Here is a 12,753-nt window from a genome sequence, read left to right on the forward strand (position 1 = left end):
GGTCCGCTCAGGAGTCTGATAGAAGCTGGTGGGACGTGCTTTCAGGCTTTTGTGTCTTCTGCCTAATGGGAGCGGGGAAGAAGAGAAAGTGGGGTGGGGGGATGGCACTGCAGAAAGTTGTGAACTCAGTCAGCTCCATCGTAGGCCTCCAGGCCATCCTCAAGGAGCGATGCCTCAAAAAGGCAGCATCCATCATTAAGGACCTGCCCTCTTCTCATTACTACCATCAGGGAGGAGGTACAGGAGCCTGAAGGCACACACTCAATGATTCAGGAACAGCTTCTTCCCCTCTGGTATCTGATTTTTGATTGCACATTGAACCCATGAACACTACCTCACTACTTCTTTGCATTACTTATTTAATTAATTTTAACAATGATATATATATTCACTATAATTTGTAGGTTTTATTATGTATTGCAATGTACTGCTGCCACAAAAGCAACAAATTTCACAACATATGCCCGTGATATTAAACCTGATTCTGAGTGCCCGGGGTGAGTGGGCTGGCTGCTTTACTGAGACAGAGGGAAGTGGACACGGAGTCCGTGGAGGGGAGGCTGGTTTCCGTGATGTGCTGAGCCGTGCCCACGACTCTCTGCGTTTCCTGCGGTCACGGGCAGCTTGGTTGCCGTGCCAAGCGGTGATGCAACTGGATGGAACGCTTTCTATGGTGCACTGATAGCAGTCGGTGGGGGTGGAATGGGGCTTGCAGAATATCTTACAAATTCCTGCTGGCGCCACAGTTATCTCAGTGATGCCTCTGCAGTTGATCACACTGTCCCCAAAGACATCCCCAAGTGTAACTCTCACTTCGGCTAGCGGATTAATATACGGGGTGTTAGCCCCCCCGGCCTGGTCAAACTTAAGAAATCTTGTTTGGGTGTGTCCCCTGTTACAAACTAGTACTCCGAAATAACAAACAGCACACAATATGCGATTAAACGATTAATCTATATAATTCTTACTTTGACTATATGGTTAGTGAAGAAACAAAAAAAAAAGAAAATAAGGGCCCAATCTTATTAAACAATCTGTTGTGCAATGTTGGAGCTCACTGATAGGCCGATAGGCCACCATTGACCTCCTCCGATCATCGCTGCCCTTCGGGCCCTCGCTCCAAGTCCACTCCGTCCAGCGGTCTACCAACTCCCTCCATCCATGTCTTCTCTACTCATCTCTCCCTGGCCAAAAGACCGCGAAAATCTCTCTTCCAGACTCACAAGAAAGAACAGCAGCATTCCAAACCCCATTATCTCTAGACATAACCCAAACATTGCTGCGGTTACATTATCAGTGAAGCCCTACAGCATGTTACACATGCATTTAGCATGTTCTCTGGGACAGTCAGCAAGTCCCACGACAGGAAAGCAGGCCCATTGGCTCAACTCATCCATGCCGAGCAACGTTGCCATCCAAGATGCTTTGCATGTATTTGACCCATAACTTTCCAAACCTTTCCTATCCATGTACCTGTCCAAATGTCTTTTAAATGTACTGGCCTCAACTACTTCCTCTGGCAGCTCATTCCATAGAGTACCCTTGGGCACACATATATAGCTGGGGTGCCTAAGATTTTTGCAGAGTACTGCAGTAATTTTATGTATTGCTGCCCCACAAAAAAACAAATTTCACGACATGTGAGTGATGATAAACCTGATTCTGAAATGGGTCTCTATCGTGGGCTGAGAATGGGAAGGGGGCAGGGAGAGGGAAATCATGTTCGGAAAAGGGGATGGGAGAGGGGAGGGAGCGGGAAGCACCAGAGAGACATTCTGTAATGATCAATAAGTCAGTTGTTTGGGATCAAGTGACCTTGCCTGGTATCTGAGGGCTGGGTATGTCTGCACCCGCACCAACCGTGGCACTCCTGCTCTGCCACCTGTCTCTCACTCCTCCCACGGCGCCGCACCTTCGTCATTCCCAGCAGCCTTTGCTTCTGCCAGATTTCCAAACTCGCTGTCCGCCCCACGTTTACAAATACAGTACTGTGCAAGAGCCTTAGGCACCCTAGTTATTTAGCTAAGATTTTAGCACAGTATTGTGTACCGACTACCCTCTGTGTGAAAAGGTTCCTGCTAAAACTCTGCTCCCTCACCTTCAGCCTGTGCCCTCTCGTTCTTGATTGCCTGTCCCTGGGGAATAGGACTGTGGTCACTCATCCAATCTCTGCCCCTCGTGATTTTACACAGCTCTATAAGGTCGCCCCTCAGCCTCCTGCGCTCTAAAGAAATAAAATCCTAGCCTGCTCAACCTCTCCCTGGAAGTCAATCCCTCAATTCTTGGCAACTTCCTTGGATGTTGGAAAAATACAGGACACAGAAAAGCCCCTTGGCCCCTCTAGGCCATGCTGAGCCATTTAAACTGCCTACTCCCATCGACCTGCACTGGGACCATAGCCCACCATACCCCTCCCATCCATGTACCTATCCAATCTTGTTTTAAACATTGATATCAAGCCTGTATGCAGCACTTGCGCTGACAGCTCGTTCCAGACTCTCATCACCCTCCGAATGAAGAAGTTCCCCCCCCACCCCCCAAGTTCCCTTTAAATTTTTCACCTTTCATCCGTAACCCATGACCTCTGGTTGTAGTCTAACCCAACCTCAGTGGAAAAAGCCTGCTTGCATTTACCCTTTCTATACCCCTTATGATTTTGTATACCTCTATCAAATTTCCTCTCAATCTTCTGAGTTCCAAGGTATAAAGTCCTAACCTATTCAATCTTTCCATATAAAGCAACTTATAACTTCCTTGTGAAGTTTCTCTGTACAACTTCAACCTTATTTACATCTTTCCTGTTGGTAGGTGACCAAAACTGCAGAAAATACTCCAATTTAATGGCAGCTTTCCCATAGCAGGGCAGCCAAGCCTGAGCACAATACTCCACAGGCAGTCTCACCTCCCCCATCCCCACTCCACACCCCCCAGCCTCGTGCGCCTTCTCATTGCCATTTCAGATTCTGCCAACAACGGTGGCACCATCGGCGTATTTGTGATGGCACCTGTTGCACTTGGAGTTTTGTGAGCTGTTTTGATCAGTGAAAGGGTGTGCTGGCATTGGAGAGGGTCCGGAGGAGCTTCACGAGAAGGATCCCGGGAGGGAAAGGGTTAACGTTTGAGGCTCCGGCAGTCGAAGGTTCTGGGAAGGAGGATGGGGTTGAGAGCCATGATGGAATGGTGTGGCAGTCTCGATAAGCCCTAATGAAATTAGATAGGGTGGTGAAGAAGGTGTATGATATGCTTGTCCTCCTCACTCACGGCATCGAGGGTAAGCATTCTTCTTCTCCTTAAGCCCATCGCCTCTACTGGGGCAAATGCCGCTGGCTGCAGGTCGCCAGAGTCCTCTAGCCTGGCCCTGTGACTTCTGCTTTCACCATACAATTTCGTACATCTACTAGGCAAAGATTCTTTCTCTCCCAGAGACGAGTCTTTGGAGTTTCTGTAGCTCTGGGTCTTTACGGGATGAATTGAATTGACTTCATGATTTACATCCTGCATATACATGAGGAATAAAAATCTTTACGTCTCCATCTAAATGTGCAATTTATAGTAATTTATGATAAATAGTACGAACAGCAGGATAGTCAATATAACATAGAAATACAGTTGTGTCAGCATGAATTAACCAGTCTGATGGCCTGGTGGAAGAAGCTGTCCCGGAGCCTGTCGGTCCTGGTTTTTATGCTGCGGTACCGTTTCCCGATGGTAGCAGCTGTGGTTGGGGTGACCCGGGTCCCCAGTGATCCTTCGGGCCCTTTTTACACACCTGTCCTGAAGTGTGGAAAGTTCACATCTACAGATGCAGAGCCCTGCGATAGAGGGAAGTAAATTTCCCGTATCAGGCAGTGATGCAGCCAGTCAGGATGCCCTCAATTGTGCCCCTGTAGGAAGTTTTTAGGATCTGCGGGCCCCATGCCAAACTTCAACCATCTGAGGTGAAAGAGGCACTGTTGTACCTTTTTCCACCTCACAGCTGGTAGCTACAGACCACGTGAGAACCACGGTGATGTGAATGCCGAGGAACTTAAAGCTGTTCACTTTCTCAACCCCAGATCCACTGATGTCAATAGGGGCTAGTCTGTCTCCATTACTCCCGTAGTCCACAAGCAACTCCTTTGTTTCTGTGACGAGGGAGAGATTGTTTTCTTGACACCACTATGTCAGGGTGAAGACTTCCTCTCTGTGGGCTGCCTCATTATTATTTGGGATTAAGCCAATCAGTGTAGTGTCGTCAGCAAATTTAATTAGCAGATTGGAGCTGTGGGTGGCGACACAGTCATGGGTATACAGAGAGTAACGGATAGGGTTTCTAGCTCCATGCCAACCCTCCTCCTCTCACAGCCGGGCTTGAGACCATCCACGGCGGAGTTAGAAAGTCAGGTTGCGGCTGTACAGGTCTTGTCCCAAGCTCTGCTCACCTCACGGCAGGAAGGGTGGGGAGGGTGCAGAAGAGATTCAGGAATATGCTGCCTGGATTAGAGAACAAGGGCTATAAGGAGAGGTTGGACAAACTTGGGTTGTTTTATCCAGACTGGCAGAGACCTGCTAGAGGTTTATGAGATTATGAGAGGCATAGACAGGCAGAATCTTTATCATGAGGTCAAAAAGTCATCATCCAATACTTAAGATGAGGGAAAAATTTGTTACACCGAGAGTGGTGGATGCCTGGAATGTGCTGTCATGGGCGGTGGTAGAGGGAAATATGACAAGAAATGTTCAAGGGACTTCTGGACCTGTTAATGTGAATATGCAGATATCCTGTCTGACTGCGTCAAGTCAAGTCACTTTTATTGTCATTTCGACCATAACTGCTGGTACAGTACACAGTAAAAATGAGACAATGTTTTTCAGGACCATGGTGTTACATGACACAGTACAAAATCTAGACTGAACTATGTAAAAAAAAAACAACACAAAGAAAGCTACACGAGACTACAGACCTACACTGGACTGCATAAAGTGCACAAAACTGTGCAGGCATTACAATGAATAATAAACAGGACAATAGGATAGTAAGATGTCAGTCCAGGCTCTGGGTACTGAGGAGTCTGATAGCTTGGGGAAAGAAACTGTTACATAGTCTGGTCGGGAGAGCCTGAATGCTTCAGAGCCTTTTCCCAGACGGCAGGAGGGAGAAGAGATTGTATGAGGGGTTTGTGGGGTCCTTCATAATGCTGTTTCCTTTGCGGATGCAGCGTGTGGTGGAAGTGATGGGTGTGTGATGGCGGGAAGAGAGACCCCGGTGATCTTCTCAGCTGACCTCACTATCCGCTGCAGGGTCTTGCGATCCAAGATGGTGCAATTTCCGAACCAGGCAGTGATGCAGCTGGTCAGGATGCTCTCAATACAACCCCTGTAGAATGTGATGAGACAGACCTTGCATGGGAGCACCAATGCCCAGGAATGAAAAATTCCACAGAAGGGGTTGGACTCAGCCTAGTCTATCACAGGCAAAGCCCTCCCCATCACTGAGCACATCTACAGGGAGTGTTGCCACAAGAAAGTATTGTCCACCATCGAGGACCCTCGCCTCCCAGGCCGTGATCTCTTCTCACTGCTGCCATCGGGAAGGAGGTACAGGAGGCTGAGGTCCCACACCACCATGTTCAGGAACAGTTATTACCCTTCAACCATCAGGCTCCTGAACCAGTGTGGAGAGCTTCACTCACCTCAACTCTGAATTGGTTCCACAACCTCCAGACTCACTTTAAAGGACTTTCCTACTCATGATCTCGATGTTATTTTTTTTATTATTAATTGTAAGATTTGTCTTATGCACACTGGTTTGTTTGCCAGTCTTTATTTATAGATTTTATAATTCTCCTGTAAATGCCTGTGAGAAAATATGGTAGTATGTGTTATGTACAGTACTGTGAAAAGCTCTGAGGCTTAAGGCTTTTGCACAGCACTGTCTTAGTCAACGTGGAGTGGAGACCGAGTTTGTAAATCTGGCGGGAATGGCGAATATGGAGTGCCAGTGGGAGAAGTGGCAGAGAAGGACTGCCGGGGGGGGGGGGGGGGGGGTGCGAGTGCAGAATAACCCAGCCCTGAGACCCCAGGCAAGGGTATTTAATTCCAGGCAAATGGTTCATTGATCATTACTGAGTATCTCGCTGGTGCTTCCCACTCCATCCCCTCTCCCTGTCCCTTTTCCCAACCATGATTCCCCTCTCCCTGCCTCCTACCCACTCTCAGTCCACAATAGAGACCCATATCGTGAGAACATTCGGGATCTCACAACCAGACTATGTAACAGTTTCTTCCCCCAAGCTATCAGACTCCTCAATACCCAGAGACTGGACTGACACCTTACTGCCCTCTACCGTGCCCATTGTCTTGTCTATTATTTATTGTAATGCCTGTCTTCTCCCTCTCGCTGCAGGATGCTCCAGAGAAGTATGTCGGGGGCTGGCAGACGCAGTGAGCCCTGTTCTCCCATCGTGTACCGGGACAGGGCAGGCAGGCACAGGTGAGAGTCCCAGGACAGGGGCACTGGGGAGTGGCGGAGCTGGAACTGACGTGGCTTAATGTGGGGGGTGGGGGTTGTGGGCTGCTGTGGAGCCGGGCCGGTCTTTAGGAGAGGAAGAATGCAAATGTGGGAGGAAGGGGCATTTCCCCAGGCTCTCCCCCAGTTGACAGAGGAGCAGTAGTTTGGTGTGGGTCAGGTGAAGGGGGAGGTGGTTAATGGTACACGTGGTCCGGGTGCTCTGGGGAGGGGAGAGGAGGATGTACAGATGACTTCACTCAGTGAGGGAGGGGTCGCTCTCTGTTGCCTAACGTGTTGGTTGTCTTCACCCTCACTTCCATTGCACTCCCACATCACCAATCACCCCTTCCCCTCTCGCCCACTGATCAAACCCTACCCCTCTCATCCCACCAATCATCCCTTCTCTCGTCCCACTAATCACCCCTCCTCTTGCCCCACCAATCACCCCTTCTTACCCCACCAATCAACCTTTCCCTTCATGCCTCACCGATCATCCCTTTTCCTTTTGCCTCTCCAATCACCTCTTCTCCTCCCACCTCACCAATCATCCCTTCCCCTCTCGCCCTACCAATCTCCCCCTTTGCCTCTTACCCCTCCAATCACCTTTTCCCCTCCCCACCAATCAACCTCCTCATCTCCCTCTCTTCAATCATTCTCGCTCTCGAACTACCGTGGGTACTTCTCCCCCACATTCATGTTATCCTCCCCACCCCCCCGTCCACTCCTCCCATCCTCCCTCTCCCCCTGCCCCATATGCCTTCACATACTCTTTAATCCTCCCCTTCCTCCCTGCCATTTCTACACGTCCTATCTTGCTCCAACCTCCACCCTCCCCCCCCCCCATTCTCGCAATTCACCCCACCCCATCCCTCTCACTACCCCTGCTTTTCTCCCACCCCTCCCTTTGCTCCAGGCCCTCCCTGCCCAGTCCATGTGCTGACGCCTGGGACCCCCCGCTCGAATCCCGGAGTGAGACAGGGGCAGACCGAACGTCGGTGGCCGGCGGGACCCGGCGGAGCAGCAGCTCGGAGGTGCTGGGCAGGGCCTCGCGGGGCGGGGCTGGGAATTCAGCACTCCGATTGGCCGCGGGCCGCTGGCCGGAGCGGCCGCCTCCCCCAGGTCCTAATGCCCGCCTGCCGGACCGGGACCGCGAGCTGCACCGGGCGCTGGCGCTCGAGGGACTGCGAGACTGGTACGTGCGGGCGGCGGGACAGCACCGGCGTCACCACACTACAGGTAAGGGCTGGGGGACCGCTCGGCCCATCTGGGGGCTGATGGGCATGGGATAAGAGGCTAATTGGTTGCTTCTAAGGCTGCTTGGCCCATCCTGAGTCTGAGAGACAGGGATACTAAGCTGAAAGGACCATCTTGAAACTGCTGGACACTGGGCAGGAGGCCAGTTGCCCCCTCGCTACGGACGGCAGCCTGCTTGGACATTCTCTCTGGGGCAGAAAGAAGTAACAAGACCTCTTTCAGGGTTGCTAGCGAGGAGGTGACCACTCAGCCTGTTTGCCCTGTTCCTGAATGTGCCAACCCAACCACACATTGACCAATTGTCCTCAGTGGGGAGCGGAGCAGTGAGGACTGTCTCACAGCTCAGCGACAGGCCCCTCAGGCCATCGAATCTGTGCTGACTGATTTTACTCCGTTGCCATCCTCTCCCATCTCTCCCCCCCTCTCCCTCTCTCCCCCTCCCTCTCTCCCGCCCCCGCATATTGTCCACAGAAACAAGCCCTTCATCCCATCTAGTCTGTGCCAAGCTGTTACTCTGCCTAGTTCCATCAGCCCACAGCTTGACCATTGTCCTGCATACCCCTGCCATCCATGTACTTACCCAAACTTCTCTTAAATATTGCAAGTGAACCCCCATCCATCACTTCCACTGGCAGTTCATTCCACATTGAGTGATCCTCAGGTTCTCCTTAAATATTACTCTTAACTTATGACCTCTAGGCTCACCTAACCGGAGTGGAAAGTATGACCACCTTAACAGACTACCCGACAGTCCGAGGGATTAGAGAAACAAATTAGCAGAGAGATCACAGACTGTTGCAAGAAACACAAGGTTGTCATAGTAGGTGATTTTAACTTTCCATGTATTGACTGGGACTCCCATACTGTAAAAGGACTAGATGGGATAGAGTTTTAGAATTGTGTTCAGGAAAGTATCCTTAATCAGTACATAGTACAGTTGGCCCAATGAGAGTGAGTGTGATACTAAATCTGCTATTAGGGAACGAGACAGGGCAGACGACAGAAGTTTGTGTCGGGGAACACTTTGCATCTCGTGACCACGATGCCATTAGTTTCCAAATAAATAAGCAAAAAAAAAATAGGTCTGGTCTGTGGGTTGAGGTTTTAAATTGGAGAAGGGCAAACTTCCAGGGTATCAGAAAGGATCTGGCAAGTGTGGATTGGGGCAGGCTGCTTTGTGGATAAAACCTTTACTTGGTAAGTGGGAGGTCTTCAAAAGTGAGGTTTTGAGAGTACAAAGCTTGTACGTGCCTGTCAGAATAAAAGGTAAAGATAACAAGTGTAGGGAATCTTGGTTTTCAAGAAACACTCAGACCCTGGTTAAGAGAAAAAAGGATGTGCATCGCAGGTATAGGCAGGTAGGAACAGATGAGGTGCTTATGGAGTACAAGAAATGCAAGAGAACACTTGAGAAAGAAATCAGGAGGGCTAATAGAAGGCATGAGGTTGCTCTTGCAGACAATGTGAAGGAGAATCCTAAGAGACCGTACAGGTATGTTAAGAGCAAAAGGATCGCTAGGGACAGAACTGGTCCTCTGGAAGACATGTGTGAACTCAAAAGTGGAGGAGGAGATTGTAAATAAATTCTTTGCATCTGTCTTTACTCAGCAGATGGACATGTTGTCTCTAGAGAGGAGGTAAAGCAGCAGGAGGTGTGACATATTTAAATTTTCCTCAGCGACAGGTGAGGTGCCAGAGGACTGGAGGATAGACGATATAGTTGCGCTTTTCAAGAAAGGCTCTAAAACTAAAACAAGAAACAATAGGCCAGTGAGCCTGACATCAGTGGTGGGAAAGTTATTGAGGGACCGGATATGGGAGTATTTGGATGGACACGGACTGATAGTCCGTGATATAAGGACTATAAGGATAGTCCGCATGGCTTTGGTAGGTTGTGTCTAACCAACCTCTTAGAGTTTTTCAAAGAAGTTCAAGTCAAGTCAAGTCAGTTTTATTGTCATTTCGACCATAACTGTTGGTACAGTACACAGCAAAAATGAGACAACGTTTTTCAGGACCATGGTGTTACATGACACAGTACAAAAACTAGACTGAACTACGTAAAAAACAACTACACTAGACTACAGGACTGCATAAAGTGCACAAAACAGTGCAGGCATTACAATAAATAATGAACAAGACAATAGGGCAGTAAGGTGTTAGTCCAGGCTCTGGGTATTGAAGAGTCTGATAGCTTAGGGGAAGAAACTGTTACTTTGTCTGGTCGCGAGAACCCGAATGCTTCGGTGCCTTTTCCCAGAAGGCCGGAGGGAGGAGAGTTTGTATGAGGGGTGTGTGGGGTCCTTCATAATGCTGTTCGCTTTGCAGATGCAGCGTGTAGTGTAAATGTCCGTTATGGCGGGAAGAGAGACCGCACGATGATCTTCTCAGCTGACCTCACTATCCGCTGCAGGGTCTTGCGATCCGAGATGGTGCAATTTCCGGACCAGGCAGTGATGCAGCTGCTCAGGATGCTCTCAATACGACCCCTGTAGAATGTGATGGGGATAGGGGGGTGGGGGGAGATGGACTTCCCTCAGCCTTCGCAAAGCAGAGACGCTGCTGGGCTTTCTTTGCTATGGAGCTGGTGTTGAGGGACCAGGTGAGATTCTCCGCCAGGTGAACACCAAGAAATTTGGTGCTCAGTTGCAAGGAACGTGGATGAAGGCAAGACAGTAGATGTTGTGTACATGGACTTTAGCAAGGCATTTGACAAGGTCCTGATGGGAAGCTGGTAAAGAAAGTTCAGTCGCTCAGCAGTCAAGGTGAGCTAGTAAATTGGATTAGACATTGGCTTTGTGGGAGTGTTAGTAGATGGTTGCCTCTCTGACTGGAGGCCCGTGACTAGTGGTATGCTGCAGGGATCGGTGCTGGGTCCGTTATTATTTGTCATCTGTCTCAATGATCTGGATGATAACGTGGCTAACTGGATCAGCAAATTTGTGGATGACACCAAGATTGGGGGTGTGGTGAACAGCAGGAAGGCTATCATGGCTTGCAGTGGGATCTCAAATGACTAGAAAAATGGGTGATGGAATTTAATGCAGACAAGTACAAGATATTGCACTTTGGGAGGACCAGCCAGGGTCGGTCTTACACAGTGAACGGGGGGGGGGGGCACTGAGGAGTGTGGTAGGACAAGGGATCTGGGAATACAGGAATAATTTATTGAGTGGCAACACAGGTAGGTAGGGTCATAAAGAAAGCTTTCAGGACATTGGCATTTATAAATCAAAGCACTGAGTACAGGAGATGGGATGTTATGTTGAAGATGTCGGTGAGGCCTAATTTGGAGTGTTGTGTGCAGTTTTGGTCACCTAGCTACAGGAAAGATGTAAATAAGATTGAAAGAATGCGGAGAAAATTTACAAGTATGTTGCAGGGTCTGGAGGACCAGAGGTATAAGGAAAGATTGAATAGGTTAGGACTTTATTCCTTGGCACATAGACGATTGAGGAGATTTGATAGAGGGATACAAGATTATGAAGGGTAATGATAGGGGGAGATGCAAGCAGGCTTTTCGACTGACGTTGGGTGGGAATACAACTCGAGGTTATAGGTAAAAGGTAAAATGTTCAAGGGGAACATGAGGGGCAACTTCTTCACTCAGAATGGTGAGAGTGTGGAATGAGCTCGATTTCAACATTGAAGAGAAGTTTGGACAGGCACATGGATGGTAGGGATATGGAGGGTTATGGTCCTGGTGCATGTCGATGGGAATGGGCAGTTTAAGCGGCTCAGCGTGGACTAGAGGGGCCAAATAGCCTGTTTCCCTGCTGTAGTTTTGTATGACTCCATGACTCCAAAGTGCCTGCCTACGTTCACCCTATCAAGATTCAAGATCGCTTAATGTCATTTCTTGCAAACAACTGTAAAGGAGAACAAAATAATTGTTACTCCAGAACTGGTGCAGCTCAGGAAACACAATAAGGTAAAGAACACAAGAATAATTTAAAATAAACCAAAATTAATATAAATACATAGCTTGTATACACAAATTGATTGCATATTCATAAACTGACAAGTGAAATTTTGTATACTTCTATTAAATTTCCCCTCATTTTCCTACGCTCCATAACCTATTCAACCTTTCTCTGTAACTCAGGTCCTCAAGTCCTGGCAGCATCCTTGTAAAATTTCTCTGTACTCTTTCAATCTTATTGATGTCTTTCCTGTAAGTAGGAGACTGTGACTGTTTATCCTTGTTGTAATCTGGACCTCACCCCAGGGGAACTAATGGTTGGCGGGAGCTGTTAAACTAGAGTCATTTGGAACAGAAGAGGCTGTTCTACCCATTTTGACTGTGCTGGCCCACACCAGGGCTGCACACACTTCGCTGCTCTTGATTTGGGGCTTGTTTGGAGCCCTTGCCCCCAGCGTGGAGTTAAAGGGAAGGTGTGGAGAAGGAACAGCGGTTGGGTGGGGGGGGGGTGGTTGAGGGAGGGGAAGGGGAGTCATCCATGGACTGCAGCGTGTGCGGATGAGGAGGGTATCCGTTGGGATGTGGGGGCGTCAGTAACTGGATGGCTGAGGTTTAACAAACTGCAGGGATGGGGAGTGACGTCTGCTCTGGGGAAGTGAGTGGTCTTGGTGTCAGAGGCATAGAGGTGGGATTAGGGTGTCACTCAGCCATGGGGGAGGTGGGGGGGTGTGTGGAGAGCGTTTGGCTCACTGAATCAGAACTGGTTCCCAATATCGGCATTGCATTAGACTCGGCTCTCTTACCCACAGTTTGATTATTTTTATTGGCCTCTTTATCAAGTCAAGTGAAGTCAAGTCGCTTTTATTGTCATTTCAACCACAACCGCTGGTACAGTACATAGTAAAAATGAAACAACGTTCCTCCAGGACCCTGGTGCTACATGAAACAACACAAAACTACATTAGACTTCAGACCTACACGGAACTATGTACATATACATAAAGTGCACAAACCAGTGCAAGACAGTACAATAATTAATAAACGACAATAGGCACAGTAAAGGGTAAATTACAATATAATAATAAAT

At 48.8% G+C, this 12,753-nt stretch overlaps 1 protein-coding gene across 6 annotated transcripts in view; it reads left to right on the forward strand.

The window, feature by feature from the left end:
* LOC132380637 (coiled-coil domain-containing protein 120-like) overlaps nt 1–12,753 on the forward strand; it is a 36,493-nt gene that overhangs the window by 22,930 nt on the left and 810 nt on the right. For 4 of the 6 annotated variants that reach the window (XR_009507834.1, XR_009507832.1, XR_009507831.1 and 1 more), the window contains exons 8-10: nt 6,386–6,472; nt 7,404–7,726; nt 10,073–11,675. Coding sequence is in view for 1 of the 6 variants with exons in the window: in XM_059949585.1 (XP_059805568.1) it covers nt 6,386–6,472; nt 7,404–7,726 (410 nt within the window). In the remaining 5 variants the exon portion in view is untranslated. Of the gene's footprint in view, nt 1–6,385; nt 6,473–7,403; nt 7,727–8,443; nt 8,565–10,072; nt 11,676–12,753 lie in introns of all 6 variants that reach the window. The other 2 variants (XR_009507835.1, XM_059949585.1) reach the window with 2 other exon arrangements.

The sequence above is a fragment of the Hypanus sabinus genome, chromosome 24 (genome assembly GCF_030144855.1).
Source record: "Hypanus sabinus isolate sHypSab1 chromosome 24, sHypSab1.hap1, whole genome shotgun sequence".
NCBI classification, from domain to species: domain Eukaryota; kingdom Metazoa; phylum Chordata; class Chondrichthyes; order Myliobatiformes; family Dasyatidae; genus Hypanus; species Hypanus sabinus.